The sequence below is a fragment of the Bubalus bubalis genome, chromosome 19 (assembly GCF_019923935.1).
Source record: "Bubalus bubalis isolate 160015118507 breed Murrah chromosome 19, NDDB_SH_1, whole genome shotgun sequence".
NCBI lineage: Eukaryota > Metazoa > Chordata > Mammalia > Artiodactyla > Bovidae > Bubalus > Bubalus bubalis.
This window is the reverse complement of record NC_059175.1, coordinates 11246730-11264794: the sequence shown is the minus strand read 5'-3', so window position 1 is coordinate 11264794 and position 18065 is coordinate 11246730. Positions and strand designations below refer to the sequence as shown.

General features: G+C 41.7%; 1 protein-coding gene across 3 annotated transcripts in view; it reads left to right on the top strand.

The window, feature by feature from the left end:
• Nucleotides 1-18065, top strand: part of PIK3R1 (phosphoinositide-3-kinase regulatory subunit 1) — a 95717-nt gene that overhangs the window by 1708 nt on the left and 75944 nt on the right. For all 3 annotated transcript variants that reach the window (XM_025270890.3, XM_006054575.4, XM_025270889.3), the window contains exon 2: nt 9237-9948. In XM_025270890.3, coding sequence (XP_025126675.3) covers nt 9615-9948 — 334 coding nt within the window. In that variant the 5' untranslated portion in view covers nt 9237-9614. The remainder of the gene's footprint in view (nt 1-9236; nt 9949-18065) is intronic.

Sequence of the window (18065 nt, the reverse complement as noted above, 5' to 3'; positions counted from 1 at the left end):
TAGGAAGACGGTTTATCAGTCATCATCAGGAATTTGGTGACTTCTGCACAGACGGCCACAAACATTGAAATCGTTGAAACACACAAATCATTGAAAGAGAGGGGAAAAAATCACTTCTAGCCATAATTTCTTGATAGAGTACACTGTCTTGAAATAGTTTTTTAAAAGCAGTAAATGATAGTTTTCTAAGCTTTGGGAAGCAAGTGTTTTGGTCATTCCAGAGAAAATACCCAGAGTGATTTTTTGTTTGTTTGTTTGTTTTTTTGAGGGATCCCTCTTCAATTTGGAAAGATATGTTTGGTTGAGGATCAGGTTTAAACTGGAAAGGCCTGTGGAGGAGGGAGATCTCTGCCTTGCAGAAATGCTAGGTTATGTCAACTACTGGCCTCTTTAGCTTTTATATGCCAATTGCAACTAGAGAGTTGTACTTTTTTTCCATAGAAGTATATACATTTTTGTGATTGGAAGAAAGTTTTGTATATCTGATACTGGCTTGCAAAGTGTGTTAGGATGTAGCTTTTTAACTTTCATCTTGATCTGGGACCTGTTCTTGTCAGTTGCATAACAGATATTTGCATTGTACACAGTACTATCTGCTGTTTTATCTGCTTTTGTAAAATGATGGTATCACTGTCTTTTCACCTCTGATGCTGAGAGCTGACGTGAAAAAAGCATTTCATTTTCCATTGATTAATGGTATTGTCTTTCTCTAGCTGTGTCTTTAAATTGATTAAGAACGGTAAACCCCTGAAGTATTAAGTTGATTTGGGAAACAGAAGCGGTACAGTAAGTCATAGGTGATATGTATGTTGCTTATTGACGGTGGTGGTGGTAGTGCAAATTTATCTGCTGGAAATGTCAAGTGTGCCTTGGCTGGTTATAGAGGGTTTTGTATTTTCATGCAAGCCTGTTCCACTTACTCAGATTTTGTGTTGTTTAAAAGTTTTGCTCATATCTTTAAGTAAAATTTCATGAATGCCATGTAATTCTTAGGCTAGTATGTTGGTCAAAATCTTTCTTAGGTATTTTAAGGGATTATTCTAAAAAGACATCTAATCTGAAAGATTGTCCACTTGCTCATTAAAACAGGAACAATTCTAGTTGAGCTCGCATTGTGTTTGCATTTTGTCATATGCAAAATCAATTTTCGTGAATAAAGAGATGGTCAATGAGCAGATTTTAAAAAAAAGATTTCGTGGTCAGGTAGACTATTGAAAGCTAAGATCATGTTTGCATTTGGTGTTTTGCTTTTAATTCTCCCACAACTGAGGCATACACAATGCAGAAGAAAAGGGGAAGTGCCTTTTTTAGTATATTATACATTTAGACGGGCTCCCCACAGCTCTTCTGTATTTTGGAGGACGCAGGAATTTGCCAGTGAAGGCAAGAGAATAGAGTGTCCTAGTGAAGCCCTCAGAAGCCCTTACTTATCAATGGAAAGAAGGGGTTATCACCTTAGAAGGCAAGGCATGATATCAATTATATGACGGCTTTGAATAAAAAACTTAGCCTGTAATTCATTTTTGAAATATTCATCCTATTCCTTTTTCCACCCGCCCCTCTATATCCCGGTCTCCTCCACCTACACCCTAATGTGATTACCTGCCATGATTCTACCAACGCTCTTATTGGAAATACTTGCTTAAGAAAGTGGTAATTAAAGGCCATTTCACATACATGATGCCAAAGCAGCTGAAAACAGACTGTAATTACTGCTAACCATGTCTGTTTGGGTGATGTTAGGGTTTTTGTGTATTTATTTGAAAGGATAGAGTGAGTGTAATATACCTTTTGCTTAAAAAAAAAAAAAATCCTAGTATAAAAACATCTTGGAGATTTTATCCTGCCAGCATTGTTTTCCTTGAAGTATATCTATACATACGTGCTCCCCACCCCCACTGCCCCCCACCCCCTGCACCTGTAGTCAAAATGGTGTTCATGTTAATAATCACCCCAAAGAGTATTGCAGTCATAGGAGTCTGGCAGAAGGGAGGAGAGAGTGAAGAAAGGGAGGTGCCAGGCTGGACCCCTCTCCCTCACTGGACTTCGGTGGTCCAGCCCTGGACTCAGCCTTAGGAGCTAGGGCTGCAATAGGAGCAGCCACTGCTTTCGGTCCCTGGAGAATTGTGTGAGCGGGATCACCTGTTTTCCTTTGAAGGCAGCTGGGAAGCAGCCACCACAGCTTCCTGGAGAGGAGTTTTGTCCCCTAACTCCACCCCCTGCCTCTTACCACCCTCTCACACAGCCCTGGCCCCTCCCAGGTCTCCTCAGCCCTGACCTCTATAGAGCCACCCTCTGCCCCAGGACTAGATGGACAAAGTCCACAAGCAACCCTTATCTGTCTATCTATTTACTCTGAAAAGGAGTTAAAGAAACAGAGTTTTATTTTGGCTAGCTTCAGGAATCTTTCTGTACAGTTTGCAGAGTTTAGAAGCAGTGCCAAAGAAAAATTCTTGGCAAATGTTTCCAGTTTTAAATAGGAATTGTATAAGTGGCAATCAATGCTAATAATAATGATGGGATATACAATACTGCTGCTACAGCTGTGATTTACTAGCTGTCTGACCTGAGGCACATTATTTAACTTCTCTGTGCTGATTCTCCTCTCTGTAAAATGGAGATGATAAACTGTACCCAGAATGCAAGGATTAAATGAGTTGATACATACAAAACTGGAAGGACAGTGCCTGGCCCTAGTAAGCACTGTGTCGGTGTCAATTACATTAAGCTCCAATTATCAAGACCAGAGCTCAGCCTCTGTATAAATAATTTCCTTTCATCTTCATAATAAACAGTGGCACAGAGAGGTTTAAGAGACTTGGTCAAGTTGGAAAATCTAGGCCCCAATGGGGACAAGCATCTTTGAGTGTGAAGTCCAGTGCTTATATTCACCTGCTTGCTGAGAATTATCCACAGTAACATTCTATTTTCGCAAGAGGAGAGACACTAGAGTGTCTTCTTCCGCCCTGCCATTCCAGGGCGGCTTCCTCTCAGGGCTTCCTTGCCCCGGGGTGATGCAGAGAACTGGAATGGTCCACCCCAGGGCCTTTTCTGGGTTATAGGATGTGTTTCTCAGGCTCTGGAAGCCACAGCCTCCCTGTGATGACCATGGAGCCTGAGAAATGCGTCCAGCTGGGGCTGTGTTTCTGCGCCTCCGGCAGTGCTGGCGCCATCCCATCGCTTTGCTTTCTGGAGAGCCCCATGTCCTTGTTGTTTGACCAGGGCTTGTCCTGTCCCCACATACCCAGCCCCCGGAGGGCCTGCGGGCAGGAGGCGTGGCTCAGATGCCCAGCTCCCCCAGAGCATGGCAGCCTGGTGCTCATTCTGGTTGGTTTGAAAAATGAATAGGGATACTTGAGGACGCTGGTTTGGGGCTTCATCCCAGCCCCTCATTTTATTTTAATTGAGATGAAATTCTTACCCCATAAAATTTTACCTTGAGCCCAGCACTTTAGGTTGAAATTCATTATGTTTAATAGGAAAATTTGATTTTCATGATTTCCAGGACACCATATTTGAAAGGGGAAAAGATTTTTAGATGATGATTAGATGATGAATTGTGTTTTCTGTTTTTTTAAAAAGCGATGTGAGTTTAGGTAGGGAGCTTGCCCTACTGAAGATGAAATGATGAATTGTAGGGCTGGGGCCCAGGAATTGATCCGTAGCTTTGCAGCTGGATTGAAGGTCTGTCTTGTGCTGAGAACCAGGGCCAAACAGCTGATTTCATGGCAAGGTAGAATCACACGATCAGGATATATTCTTGGTTTATTTTAAGTGATTTGAAAATATTCTTTATTCCTGCCTCCCCACCAAGATTGCTAAACCTCTGTCCTTTGTAAATGGGAATGAGTAAGTCAACAAAGTCAGAGGACTTTTCAAAGAGTTGTGTTTGGTTCTTTGCCCAAATGCCTGCGGGTTAGAGGGTTAAATTGAAAATTTACTTTCAAGCAGTTGTACATTGAGAAGTCATGGATAGCTTCTTGTGGGGCGTCAGAAACAACTTTATTCTGAGGAACAGAATGATAATTGGTCAGTATTTTAGCAGAGAGAAAATCTGCCTTCATTGCAGGCAGTCTGTAAAAGGCTTGAAAGATAGGAGCAACATAATTCCCATGAAGGAACTTTCGAACTGTTTCATATGATGTTCTAATAAGAGTAAGTTAATTTGTTATTTGTTCCTAGGTTTTCTTTATAGCTTTTGTTACAGTAACTCAGGTTATGCACTGGCTTAGAGCCTATGTCATAAAACTGCCTCAGTTATTTGAAAACATTAATTACGAATGGTGGATACTGTTGTTTAGTCGCTAAGTCATGTCTGACTCTTTTTGCGACCCCATGGACTGTAGCCTGTCAGGCTTCTCTGTCCATGGAATTTACCAGGCAAGAATACTGGAGTCAGTTGCCCTTTCCTTCTCTAGGGGATCTTCCCAACTCAGGGATCGAACCTGCATCTCCTGCATTGCAGACGGATTCGTTACCATCTGAGCTGCAAGGGAAGCCCTGTGGTGGATATTATCTGCATATAAAAACCTAAACTATGGAAATAATTCCATTGGAACTGAGTGGAAATAGTTCCATGGACAGGTGCATGTAGCCAAAGAGGTTAGAGATACAAGCTCGTGAATCTGGGGAACGTATAGTTTGGGCTCCACGCTGACTGCAGGCGAGTAACCTAGGTACTACCAGTGTCCGAGGTTGCAGAGATTTCTGCTGTGCTGGGGCAAACCTGAAGGTGAGAGAAAGAGAACTTGCCAGTCCTCTGTCATGATCTCCCCAGTGACTGTGAATGATGATTTACATCTCCCTCCCCCACTACCCAGCAGGGACTGAGTTGTCAGAAGTTGTGCAGTGAGAGGACTGGGGTAGCAGCAGGAGGCATTTAGGTGACAGAAGCTGAAGCTTGTAGAGCAGAAATGGACAGGATTCCAGAAGAGGGCAGCCTTCTAGAAGTTAGATGCCCAGTATTTGATTCACCCCTTTATGGACTTGTTTGGCAAGGATGCATCTCAGTGAAGTCTCTTTGGAAGAAAATCTGCATGGTCCAGGATGCTGAGTCTTGGACTTGAGGGCACTCCTGCTGAGTTAGAAAGGCTTCTCTTAGTGCAGGTGTTTTTTTGTGAAAGAGCCACAGATACTGCCAGTAAGGCCACTATCACAGAAAGTAAAAAGCAGACCATCAGGATGAGTTTGAGAGGTCTGAGTATGCAGGCAAGGAATCTACATGGGTGACCTTATTGACGTATCTGGCCATCCATGGGCATCCAGGGAAACTGAGTTTGAGCAGCAGGTTTTAGAATGTTAAAAGTGATGACTCTGGAGCCAGACTGCCTGGATCTGAACTCTAGTTTTACCTGTCACTTGCTGAGCATTGTCATGGCCAAGATATCACAGCCAAGACACAAACTCTCTGCACCTCATTTCCTCTTGCGTAAAGTGAGAATGTTGGTAGTACCCACCTCATGGTTACTGACCCGTGTCAATACATATATAGCTCCCAATAAATATTTGATGGTGATGGTTGAATGGGTTAATACATCTATAGCTCCCAGTATTAGATTATGACCATGATGACTATGACATCATTAAAATGGGCGTGGCCATCAGGAGAAAGTGTAAGGTGTGCAGCAGAGAAGCCACATGCTTCCTCCCTCTAGCCAAGGCCTCTCTGTACCTCTCCATAGGATGCCCTTCACCTGCCCCCCAGATGGCTAGGCAGCTCTCCCTCTTAATTGCTCTCCACTCACTTAATTGCCACTGAATCATGGCTGACCTTGGATTGTTTTGATTGGTCTTTCTGGCCTTGATGGTGGAGTCCCAGAAGATAGGACTAGTGTGTGTTACTTGCAGCCCCAGAGTCATAGAAGATCTGGGGATATGTTTTTTTTTTCCCGATGGAAGGCCCAGAATTCTGCACAAGATTCTTACACACAAAGTAAGGTGGTTCTCACAAATGGTGAGGAAGGGGAGCTTTGTAGAGACAAGTCTCTGGCATCTAAGGCAAGGATTGTTATTGCTGCTCTAGAGTCTAGCAGTTGCTAGAGTCTTAGGGTTCCTCAGGGTTCTTTATCTCTTTGCAGGGATTTAGCTTCAGGCCAGTGTTAACATAGTTTTTAGGTTTATAAAACCTTGAGCAGACCTAGAGGCTTTTCATACTACAGTGTCCCCTGGTGCAGGACATGCATAGCTGCAGAGATATGTCATGAGCAAGGCTTGGCGATTTGCTGAGACTTTTTAGAGGGGAGAGGAGGAATTGCAGGGGACAGGGAAGAAGGGAGAGAGGGATCATTATACTGCTCATTCTGTTAAGAATCTCACCAAACTGGCCTTCTGGGTTGTTGAAACAGGAAGCCATAGGCAGCATCTGGCGGAAAGATCTACCCAGCCTGCTAGTTGAGGATTTTCCTCCCCCCCAAAAGACATAAACTGCCAGGAAAAGCTAACAAAAATTTCAAGGCAAATTTGGAGGAATTAAATTATTCTTAGGCATATTGCCTGGTTTCCAGGCATTTAGGGATATGTAAATTTCCATGTTCTTTAGAGTTCTGTGTCTCATTTGTAACAGAGTACATTAGTACTAAAAATGGGATTTGCTAGTTCTACATTTTCGTGTGAATTTATGCAGTGAATATTTAATTTGATTCTGGATCTGGCAAAAGGAGAGGCTGTCTTCAAACATAACATAGTTTATTTTTCTCATATGCTCTGCTGGCTGCTTTAATTTTTTTTTCCTCTGCCGACTGAAATGCAAAGTAGAATACTACCCCAAATTAATATTCTTGCTACACAAAGATCTCCAGTGTTTGTTTTTGCTTCTTTTAATATGTAACTCTCCTAAGAGTGTTATTGTATTACAGCTAAGAGGCTTTAGCCATGTAAAGTTGAATGCTTTACACTTCTGAATGCCAGTATAACAATTAATCTGTGATTAGATTTTGCTGCTTAAGATGCCTGCACCGCAGAGTGCCTATAATATTAAACTTCTAAGGGGTTCCACTCTTGAAAACTTACAAAAGCTCTCTTTGACATAGCACACCGGCATTGTGAGGCTATTGTTTTTATTGCTTTATTGTTCAGCCAGCTTAACTGAAACCTTGAGTTTGCTTTTCCTCTTTATGACCAAGATAACCTGGAGAAATGAACGTGGGGCGCATAGTGCGTCCGAGTGCACGCTGTTCTCTGTTGTTCTAGCGGCAATCCAAGCTGCTTACCGCCTCTCTTAAGAGAGTCTCTTGACTCTCCAAGCCCTCTGCCTCCACTATTTAAAAAAAGAAGAACCTTGCATTTCCTCCTCCACTGAACTGTCTTCATAGAGTGATCTGCAGCAGCTATCTGCTTTCTCTTTATTCCTTAACTCCTTAAAGGCGTGCTGCAAAGTCCACGGGGTCGCAGAGTCGGACACGATTTAGCAACCGAACAACAGATCCTCTATACCGTTAGACTAGAGTGGCTTGCTCTGCTTTTCTGCCGTGTGTCCACGATGGACGCAGCCCTGGGGTGACCTAGCCCTGCCTATTTTACACTCCCAGAGGCCTCTGCAGGATTTAGTCTTAGAGATCACCCTTTTCTACCTGAACCCTCTTACCCCGTATTTCCAGGACATGGCATTGTCTCCAGACCTTGACTTTCCCATTTCAGCAGCATTCAGTGAGCCTCAATGTTTTGTCCTTGGATTTTTTTTTTTTTTAACTTTTAATTTCTTTTTTTCCCTCAGTTCCTTTATTCCATTGAGTTTCCATGTCTTATTTGCAGCTGATAACCAAACTTCAGGTGTGTTCCCTGTCCTGAATCACAGACCAGGTTTTCAGCTACTCACACGTGGGTTTGGATGCTCAGCATCACTTCTAGCCCACCAAGGCCTCCTGGCTTCCCTTTACCTGATACTGGTATCTACGGTCTTCTCATGAACTCAGGGTCAGGCACCCTTTTTGCTCTCTTTCTCTGTTTTAAAAAAAAATAATATATCATTTTTATTGCTTTTTAATATCAAACAGTAATAACCTTTGGGATAAAGGAGAAAGTGGGAAGGAGAGAGCATTTTTCCTTTTTATTTTGTACTTTTCTGTACAGTTTATACTTTCTACTTTGCTTTTTTTTGCTTGGAAGGCACCAGCAAAATGACCTAAGTTCTGGTATTGTATACTGAATTTTTGTGTCTTTTTTATTTCTTTGCATTACCACATATTAACATGTTGCTAAACAGACACACAAGTAAATATTTCTTGATTATTTGATGTCATGTATAAATGAGTTCTAAAATAGTGGATGGAGTAGCTGATCTCTAGGCCCCAGTAGTCGGACAGCGCCTTGAACCTTCACTCAGCTCTCGAGGCTGGGAAGAGCCCTTCCTCTTGGCTTCTCTGCGGTCCTGTTCCTCATCTTGCTGTGGTCTCTCTGTCTCCCGCACTGGGATGCAGTATCCTAGGCCCGTGTGCTTCTCTCTCTCCATCCATTTTTCAGCACTGCCGTGCCCCCCCCCCCACCTCTTTGTCCCTTTTCAGTTCCCGCCTTTCCACGCCTTCTCCTGCCACTTTGGTTCATGCCCTCATGCCCACTTGCCCAGACGGCTGCAAAACGCCTTGCCTGGCTCTCCTCTTCTGTCTCTATGACAGCCCCTCTCATGCATCAGGATTAGATAGAAATTCTTCACATGTAACCCTGGTCCTGCCCATCCCCTTTCTCCAAGCCTTTTTCTGGCTCATTGCAGATAGCATTACTCATGAACTCGCCACGAGCGCGTGTGGTGTCATACAACCCCTGCTTATCTTTCTAACTCGGATCCGACGCCTCCTCTTTGGCTTCACACATACTGGACTGCCTGTTCTGGCTCTTCCCAGAATGTGACACATGCCTCCTCAGAGCTTCACCTAAGTTCATGCCGCATGTTCTGTCTTCAGATGCCCGCAGTGAGATGTGGGCTCTCCCCTGCTGGAACTCCCTAGCGTTCAGTCTCTGCTCTCTTAGGACATGTACCTCATGTCACGCTTCCTTGTGTCCCTTCTTGTCTCAGAGATGTTGCCACGTGCCAGCACCCCTCTCAGCCTGCCGAGCATTCTTAGAAAGCAGGGACTGCCTGCCTCCCTCATCTTTGTTGTGTATACCGCGTGAAGCCCAAGTATGCCGGCCCATGTCCGTCTGCCAGATTGGTTAAGTACTTGTTGAATGGCAGTCCAAGTCCAGACTCGCGCAGATGGCTCAAGTGTGCTGCTCATTCATAAGTCTTGCTTTCCCTTTGCTAGGTGCAGCTCGCATGTGGCGTGCCACAGTCAGTGACAGATGGGCAGTGTGACAAGAGTGTCAGAAAGGATCGGGCCTCGCCGGGGGACTCAGCCTGGAGTCGGCGTGTCGACAAGTCGCTGAAGAGGAAGCTGGTGGGAGGACCGTGGCCACAGAGGAGGAGAGCCTTGACTTCAGTCACACCCTTCATGGAGGACAGATGGACGGCCGGATGGCCAATCACCTCTCCTCCTAAACCTTTGGAGATTGATGCTTTGTCTCCTGCTGGAGGTGTATCAGGAGCCTTCGCACACACTCTGAATTCACTTCCCGGAGAAACGTCAGGGTAGACTGCAGTGTGCAGCCAGCCTCAGCCGTCGCATGGTCTCAGGTCTGCAGCCATGAGTGCCGAGGGGTACCAGTACCGGGCGCTGTACGACTATAAGAAGGAGCGGGAAGAAGACATTGACTTGCACCTGGGGGACATTCTGACTGTGAACAAAGGCTCCTTAGTCGCTCTTGGATTCAGTGATGGACAGGAAGCCAAGCCTGAAGAAATTGGCTGGTTAAATGGCTATAACGAGACGACAGGGGAGAGGGGAGACTTTCCGGGAACTTACGTAGAATATATTGGAAGGAAAAAGATCTCGCCTCCCACACCAAAGCCCCGGCCACCTCGACCCCTTCCTGTTGCTCCAGGTCCTTCAAAAACTGAAGCAGACAGTGAGCAACAAGGTCAGTATTGATGAGTGATTGCTTCGTGACTTTTTTTTTTAAAAGGAAAAGTCTCAGATTGGTTGGGCTGGGCTAAAATGCCTTGGGCAGAAATTGTTTTAGCAGCTTTACTTGAATTTACATACGGTGCATAAAAGTTGGTTACTTATTACATGGCTAGAAATTTGTGTTCGTGGGGTGGAGAGTTGTTATAAAAATAGGACATGATATCTGAGAACCTGTTTAGTGAATGTCTCTGAACATGATTATTAGACTCACCGTGGAATCAAACACCTATTGCATTCTTATTCGTGTAATTGGTAATGTATATCCAAATAATCATTAGGGGAAAGTAGAGGGTAAGGTTAACGTAAGTATATTTCTTCATGGAAAATGGAGAGAGTAATAACATGACCACAGAACTCGGCAGAGAGGAAACCAGTGTTTTTATAACCTGGTGTCTGCCTCTTGGTTTCTTCTCCAGGAGTACTGGCTGAAGCTGAAACTCAATCCTGTAGTTAATATAGATGCACAGGGAACCTCTTGCTGCCTGGGTTATGTCGTCTGTTCATGAGAAAAAAAGAAGCCACTGAATGTTTTTCTCAAATGGAAACCACCTTGATCCAAACCCACTCATGTTTTTTTTTTTTTTTTCTTCATATATATATAATTTCATATATTGATTTTTGGCTGTACTGGGTCTTCATTTTCCCTAGTTGTGGCCAAAGGGGGCTACTCCCTAGTTGCAGTGCTTGGGCGTCTCGTTGTGGTAGCTTCTCCTGTTGCAGAGCACGGGCTCTAGGGCACTTGGACTTTAATAATTGTGGTTCCCCAGGCTCTAGAATGCGGGCTCGGTAGTTGAGGCACATGGACTTAGTTGCTCCGAGGCGTGTGGGATCTTCCCAAATCAGGGATCGAACCCATGTCTCCTGCATTGGCAGCCGGGTTCTTTACAACTGAGCCACCAGGGAAACCCCAAAACCCGCTCATTGTTGATGGGAGATGGTCCCCACTTCAGCTCCGAGCACAGCTGTTCCTTAAGGTGTTTCACAGGGACAAGCCTTTTGCTGTTTTGCTGTTGACAGCCTTGTCAAATCATTTTTTCACTGGTAAATCTCAAGCATTATTCCCCCTGTATAATCTTTTGCCCACAGACAGAGAAAGGTATGGAAAGATGTGTTTCTAATGGGTGGACTCAACTGCAGTGGTTATTTGTCAAGTAAAACTGACTCTGTATTTCTGGATAAGCTCCTGGTACTCTTGTGTCTTCTTTAACATTGACTTATTCTAGTGCAAATGAATGAAGTACCAAGAGTAAAGAAGCAGAATGCAAGGCTAAATAGAATTGGGAATATTTTATAAAAGTCAAGGAACTCACTAAAGATACTTGAAGAGAAGAGCTTTTCTCTTCCATCCCAACCCAACAGGGATACTTGTTTTATAAACATTATACCATTTGTTAGAAGTAATGCCCAAATGATACATTTAACTTGACAGTTCAAAACAATAGTTCAGGACTGATTTCCTTTAGGATTAACTGGTTTGATCTCCTTGCAGTCCAAGGGACTCTCAAGAGTCTTCTCCAACACAGTTCAGAAGCATCAATTCTTTGGGCCTCAGCTTTCCTTATAGTCCAACTCTCACCATCCATAGATCTCTACTGGAAAAACCATAGCTTTGAATAGCCAGACCTTTGTTGGCAAAGTAATGTCTCTACTTTTTAATATGTTGTCTAGGTTTAATATGTATGTCTAGGTCACAGTTTTTCTTCCAAGGAGCAAGCATCTTTTAATTTCATGGCTGCAGTCACCATCTGCAGTGATTTTGGAGCCCAAGAAAATAATGTCGGTCACTGTTTGCATTGTGTCCCCCATCTATTTGCCATGAAGTGATGGGATTGGATGCCATAATCTTAATTTTTTGAATGTTGAGTTTTAAGCCAGCCTTTTCACTTTCCTCTTTCACTTTCATCAAGAGGCTCTTTAGTTCCTCTTCACTTTCTGCTATAAGGATGGTGTCATCTGCATATCTGAGGTTACTGATATTTTTCCTGGCAGTCTTGATTCCAGCTTGTGCTTCATCCAGCCCGGCATTTCTCATGATGTACTGTGCATATAAGTTAAAGAAACAGGGTGACAATATACAGCTTTTTTTTTTTTTGCTAACACTTTTATTTTCCTATCTTTTTTTAAAATATCAATTTATTTATTTTAATTGAAGGCTAATTACTTTACAATATTGTATTAGTTTTGCCGTACGTTGACATGAATCCGCCACAGGTATACATGTGTTCCCTATCCTGAACCCACTTCCCACCTCCCTCCCCATCCCCTCCTTCTGGGTCATCCCAGTGCACCAGCCCCAAGCATCCTGTATTATGCATCGAACCTGGACTGGCGGTCTGTTTCACATATGATAAATATACATGTTTCAGTGCCATTCTCCCAAATCATCCTACCCTCGCCCTCTCCCACAGAGTCCAAAAGACTGTTCTATACATCTTTGTCTCTTTGCTGTCTCACATACAGGGTTATCGTTACCATCTTTCTGAATTCTATATATATGCATTATTATTATTGTATTGGTGTTTTTCTTTCTGGCTTACTTCACTCTGTATAATAGGCTCCAGTTTCATCCACCTCATTAGAACTGATTCAAATGTATTCTTTTTAATGGCTGAGTAATACTCCATTGTGTATATGTACCACAGCTTTCTTATCCATTCGTTTGCTGATGGACATCTAGGTTGCTTCCATGTCCTGGCTATTGTAAACAGTGCTGCGATGAACATTGGGGTACTCCTGTCTGTTTCAGTTCTGGTTTCCTTGGTGTGTATGCCCAGCAGTGGGATTGCTGGGTCATATGGCAGTTCTATTTCCGGTTTTTTAAGGAATCTCCACACTGTTCTCCATAGTGGCTATACTAGTTTGCATTCCTACCAACAGTGTAAGAGGGTTCCCTTTTCTCCACACCCTCTCCAGCATTTATGGCTTGTAGACTTTTGGATAGCAGCCATTCTGACTGGCATGAAGTGGTACCTCATTGTGGTTTTGATTTGCATTTCTCTGATAATGAGTGATGTTGAGCTTCTTTTCATGTGTTTGTTAGCCATCTGTATGTCTTCCTTGGGTAAATGTCTGTTTAGTTCTTTGGCGCATTTTTTGATTGGGTCATTTATTTTTCTGGAATTGAGCTGTAGGAGTTGCTTGTATATTTTTGAGATTAATTCTTTGTTAGTTGCTTCGTTTGCTGTTATTTTCTCCCATTCTGAAGGCTGTCTTTTCACCTTGCTTATAGTTTCCTTTGTTGTGCAGAAGCTTTTAATTTTAATTATGTCCCATTTGTTTATTTTTGCTTTTATTTCCAATATTCTGGGAGGTGGGTCATAGAGGATCCTGCTGAGATGTATGTCAGAGAGTGTTTTGCCTATGTTCTCCTCTAGGAGTTTTATAGTTTCTGGTCTTATGTTTAGATCTTTAATCCATTTTGAGTTTATTTTTGTGTTTGGTGTTAGAAAGTGTTCTAGTTTCATTCTTTTACAAGTGGTTGACCAGTTTTCCCAGCACCACTTGTTAAAGAGATTGTCTTTTCTCCATTGCATATTCTTGCCTCCTTTGTCCATAGGTGTCCATAGGTGCGTGGATTTATCTCTGGGCTTTCTATTTTGTTCCATTGATCTTGTTTCTGTCTTTGTGCCAGTACCATACTGTCTTGATGACTGTGGCTTTGTAATAGAGCCTGAAGTCAGGTAGGTTGATTCCTCCAGTTCCATTCTTCTTTCTCAAGATAGCTTTGGCTATTCGAGGTTTTTTGTATTTCCATACAAATTGTGAAATTATTTGTTCTAGTTCTGTGAAAAATACCATTGGTAGCTTGATAGGGATTACATTGAATCTATAGATTGCTTTGGGTAGTATACTCATTTTCACTATATTGATTCTTCCGATCCATGAACACAGTATATTTCTCCCTCTATTAGTGTCCTCTTTGATTTCTTTCACCAGTGTTGTATAGTTTTCTATATATAGGTCTTCTGTTTCTTTAGGTAGATATATTCCTAAGTATTTTATTCTCTTCATTGGAATTGTTTCCTTAATTTCTCTATTTTCTCATTGTTGGTATATAGGAATGCAAGGGATTTCTGTGTGTTGATTTTGTATGCTGCAACTTTACTATATTCATTAATTAGCCCTAGTAATTTTCTGGTGGAGTCTTGAGGGTTTTCTATGTAGAGGATAATGTCATTGGCAAATAGTGAGAGTTTTACTACTTCTTTTCCAACCTGGATTCCTTTTATTTCTTTTTCTGCTCTGATTGCTGTGGCCAAAACTTGCAAAACTATGTTGAATAGTAGTGGTGAGAGTGGGCACCCTTGTCTTGTTCCTGATTTTAGGGGAAATGCTTTCAGTTTTTCACCATTGAGGATAATGTTTGCTGTGGGTATGTCATATATAGCTTTTATTATGTTGAGGTATGTTCTTTCTATTCCTGCTTTCTGGAGGGTTTTTATCATAAATGGATGTTGAATTTTGTCAAAGGCTTTCTCTGCATCTATTGAGATAATCATATGGTTTTTATTTTTCAATTTGTTAATGTGGTGTATAATATTGATTGATTTGTGGATATTGAAGAATCCTTGCATCCCTGGGATAAAGCCCACTTGGTCATGATGTATGATCTTTTTAATATGTTATTGGATTCTGTTTGCTAGAATTTTGTTAAGGATTTTTGCATCTATGTTCATCAGTGATATTGGCCTATAGTTTTCTTTTTTTGTGGCATCTTTGTCAGGTTTTGGTATTAGGGTGATCGTGGCCTGTTTTGGAAGTTTACCTTCCTCTGCAATTTTCTGGAAGAGTTTGAGTAGAATAGGTGTTAGCTCTTCTCTAAATTTTTGGTAGAATTCAGCTGTGAAGCCATCTGGTCCTGGGCTTTTGTTTTTTGGAAGATTTCTGATTATAGTTTCAATTTTCATGCTTGTGATGGGTCTGTTAAGATTTTCTGTTTCTTCCTGGTTCAGTTTTGGAAAGTTGTACTCATATCAGATAAAACAGACTTTAAAACAAAGGCTGTGAAAAGAAACAAAGAAGGACACTACATAATGATCAAAGGATCAATCCGAGAAGAAGATATAACAGTTATAAATATATATGCACCCAACATAGCACCACAATATGTAAGACAAATGCTAACAAGTATGAAAGGAGAAATTAACAATAACACAATAATAGTGGGAGACTTTTAATACCCCACTCATCACACCTATGGATAGATCAACTAAACAAAAAATTAACAAGGAAACACAAACTTTAAATGATACAATAGATCAGTTAGACCTAATTGATATCTATAGGACATTTCATCCCAAAACAATGAATTTCACCTTTTTCTCAAGCGCACTTGGAACCTTCTCCAGGATAGATCACATCCTGGGCCATAAATCTAGCCTTGGTAAATTAAAAAAAATTGAAATCATTCCAAGCATCTTTTCTGACCACAGTGCAGTGAGATTAGTTCTCAATTACAGGAGAAAAACTATTAAAAATTCCAACATATGGAGGCTGAACAACACGCTGCTGAGTAACCAACAAATCACAGAGGAAATAAAAAAAGAAATCAAAATATGCATAGAAATGAATGAAAATGAAAACATAACAACCCAAAACCTGTGGGACACTGTAAAAGCAGTGCTAAGGGGAAGGTTCATAGCAATACAGGCATACGTCAAGAAACAAGAAGAAAGTCAAATAAATAACCTAATTCTACACCTAAAGCAACTAGAAAAGGAAGAAATGAAGAACCCCAGGGTTAGTAGAAGGAAAGAAATCTTAAAAATTAGGGCAGAAATAAATGCAAAAGAAACAAAGAGACCATAGCAAAAATCAACACAGCCAAAAGCTGGTTCTTTGAGAGAATAAATAAAATTGACAAACCATTAGCCATACTCATCAAGAAACAAAGGGAGAAAAATCAAATCAATAAAATTAGAAATGAAAATGGAGAGATCACAACAGACAACACAGAAATACAAAGGATCATAAGAGACTACTATCAGCAACTACATGCCAATAAAATGGACAACTTGGAAGAAATGGACAAATTCTTAGACAGTATACAGCTTTGATATACTCCTTTACCGATTTGTAACCAGTCTGTTGTTCCATGTCCAATTCTAACTGTTGCTTCTTGACTTGCATACAGATTTCTTAGAAGGCAGATAAGGTGGGCTGGTATTCCCATCTCTTTAAGAATTTTCCACATGATATTCCTGTCTCTTTAGGAATTTTCCACAGTTCATTGTGATCCACACAGTTAAAGGCTCTGATGTAGTCAATATAGCAGAAGTAAAGGGTTTTCTGGAACTCCTTGCTTGTTCTGTGGTCTATTGGTTGTTGGCAATTTGTGTTGGCTCAGATGGTAAAGAAACTGCCTCCAGTGCTGAAGATCCAGTTTCAATCCCTGGTCAGGAAGATCCCCTGGAGATGGGAATGGCTGCCCACTGGAGTATTCTTGCCTAGAGAATTCCATGGATGGAATTCTATGGGCTGTAGTCCATGGTGTCACAAAGAGTCAGACACAACTGAGAGACTTTCACTTCATTTTCATTTGTCGCAGTTTGAGACTTCCCTGATGGCTCAGATGGTAAAGAATCTGCCTGCAATACAAGAGACCCAGGTTCGATCCCTGGGTTGGGAAGATCCTTTGGAGAAGAGAATGGCTACCCACTCCAGTATTCATGCCTGGAGAGTTCCGTGGACAGAGGAGCCTGGTCCATACAGTCCTCTGTAGGGACAGAGGACCCTACAGTCCATAGGATCGCAGAGAGTCAAACACGACTAAGTGGCTAAGCATGCACACGATACGAAAGATTACAAAATCATAAAAATATCTGAGTTGGAGTAGAAAAGATTATTTACCAGGTGGAAAGGGGTGCCTTGCCAAGATTAGGGACAAAAATTTTGTAAAAATAACTGCTAAACAAAAATTGCATTTGATATCTGCTGTCAGGTGTAACTTCATTTGATTATAGTATATGGAAAAGCCAGTTTTTCCTTAAAAATAATTTTCTCTTTGTAAAATATAAAATATTTTATAATGCTTTCTTTCTCATGTACTATGGTAACAATTGAGATTTTTAACAGCTTTTTCTTTTTTTTTTAATGTATAGAAAGTTAGAGTAAAATGAAAAATTTTAGCAGAGTTTAATAAGAAAGAGATACATAATGTGCACTAAAGTAAAGAGCAGGCCTGAATATAAATGAGAAATTAGGAGCCATTGAAAGGTTGAAAAGGTAGTATGGGGAGGTTGGGTAGGGAGTTGAGATGCTAAATATTAGATTTTCTAGAAATGTTAATCTGAATGTTAATGTCTTCTGAAGAGGATTCAGCAGCTCATGCTAGTTGCACGTCAGGTTGATAGGGAAAACAGTTGTAAGGACAGATTTGTTGGAACCTGTGGGACTCTAATTTCGTTTGCCTAAGCGTGTGTTTATTATTTGAAAAGTGTTTGCAGGGACAAATGATGTGAAGGTGAGAAAGGATGGTTCTTTTCTTACTGTAATTGAATTCATTGGCCTTTTTTCCGTTTTTACTCCTTCACCTGACTTAGCCTGTTTTTCAGGTTTGACTGTCTTTATTTTATTGAGGAGGTACCCCTGTGACATGCAGGTCTCTTTTGTGGAAGGAGTGTCCTGGGGATGGTGGGCACGGCACCCCCGCCCCCACAAGCTTGGAATAAAAGGAGGCTGCTGGGATGTGCCTTTAAGACCCCTCACTGCCTACCCTCTTTGTAAAAGGAAGTTGTCCTTAAGCTCTGCCCACAAGTAGAATCTGTGTGAGAAGTGCCCCCTTAGATAACAACATGCTTTCCCCCCTTTTCTTGTATGTTCCTAGAATTAAAGCTGTCATGTTTCACTTTGGGGAGGAAAAGAGAGTCACAAACCTATTTGAAGATCTGGCACCCAATTCCTCTCGAGACAATGTGCCATCCAGCTATCTGGTTCGCGTGCAGTTTTCTTAGTAAGCGCTGGCCTGTTTGGATTGAGTTTGTATACTGGATAACCTTGTGTTTCTTGGAGTTTAAATGATCTGAGCGCCTATTCTGTGCTAGAAAGCAGGGATGAAAGATGAAGTCAGGA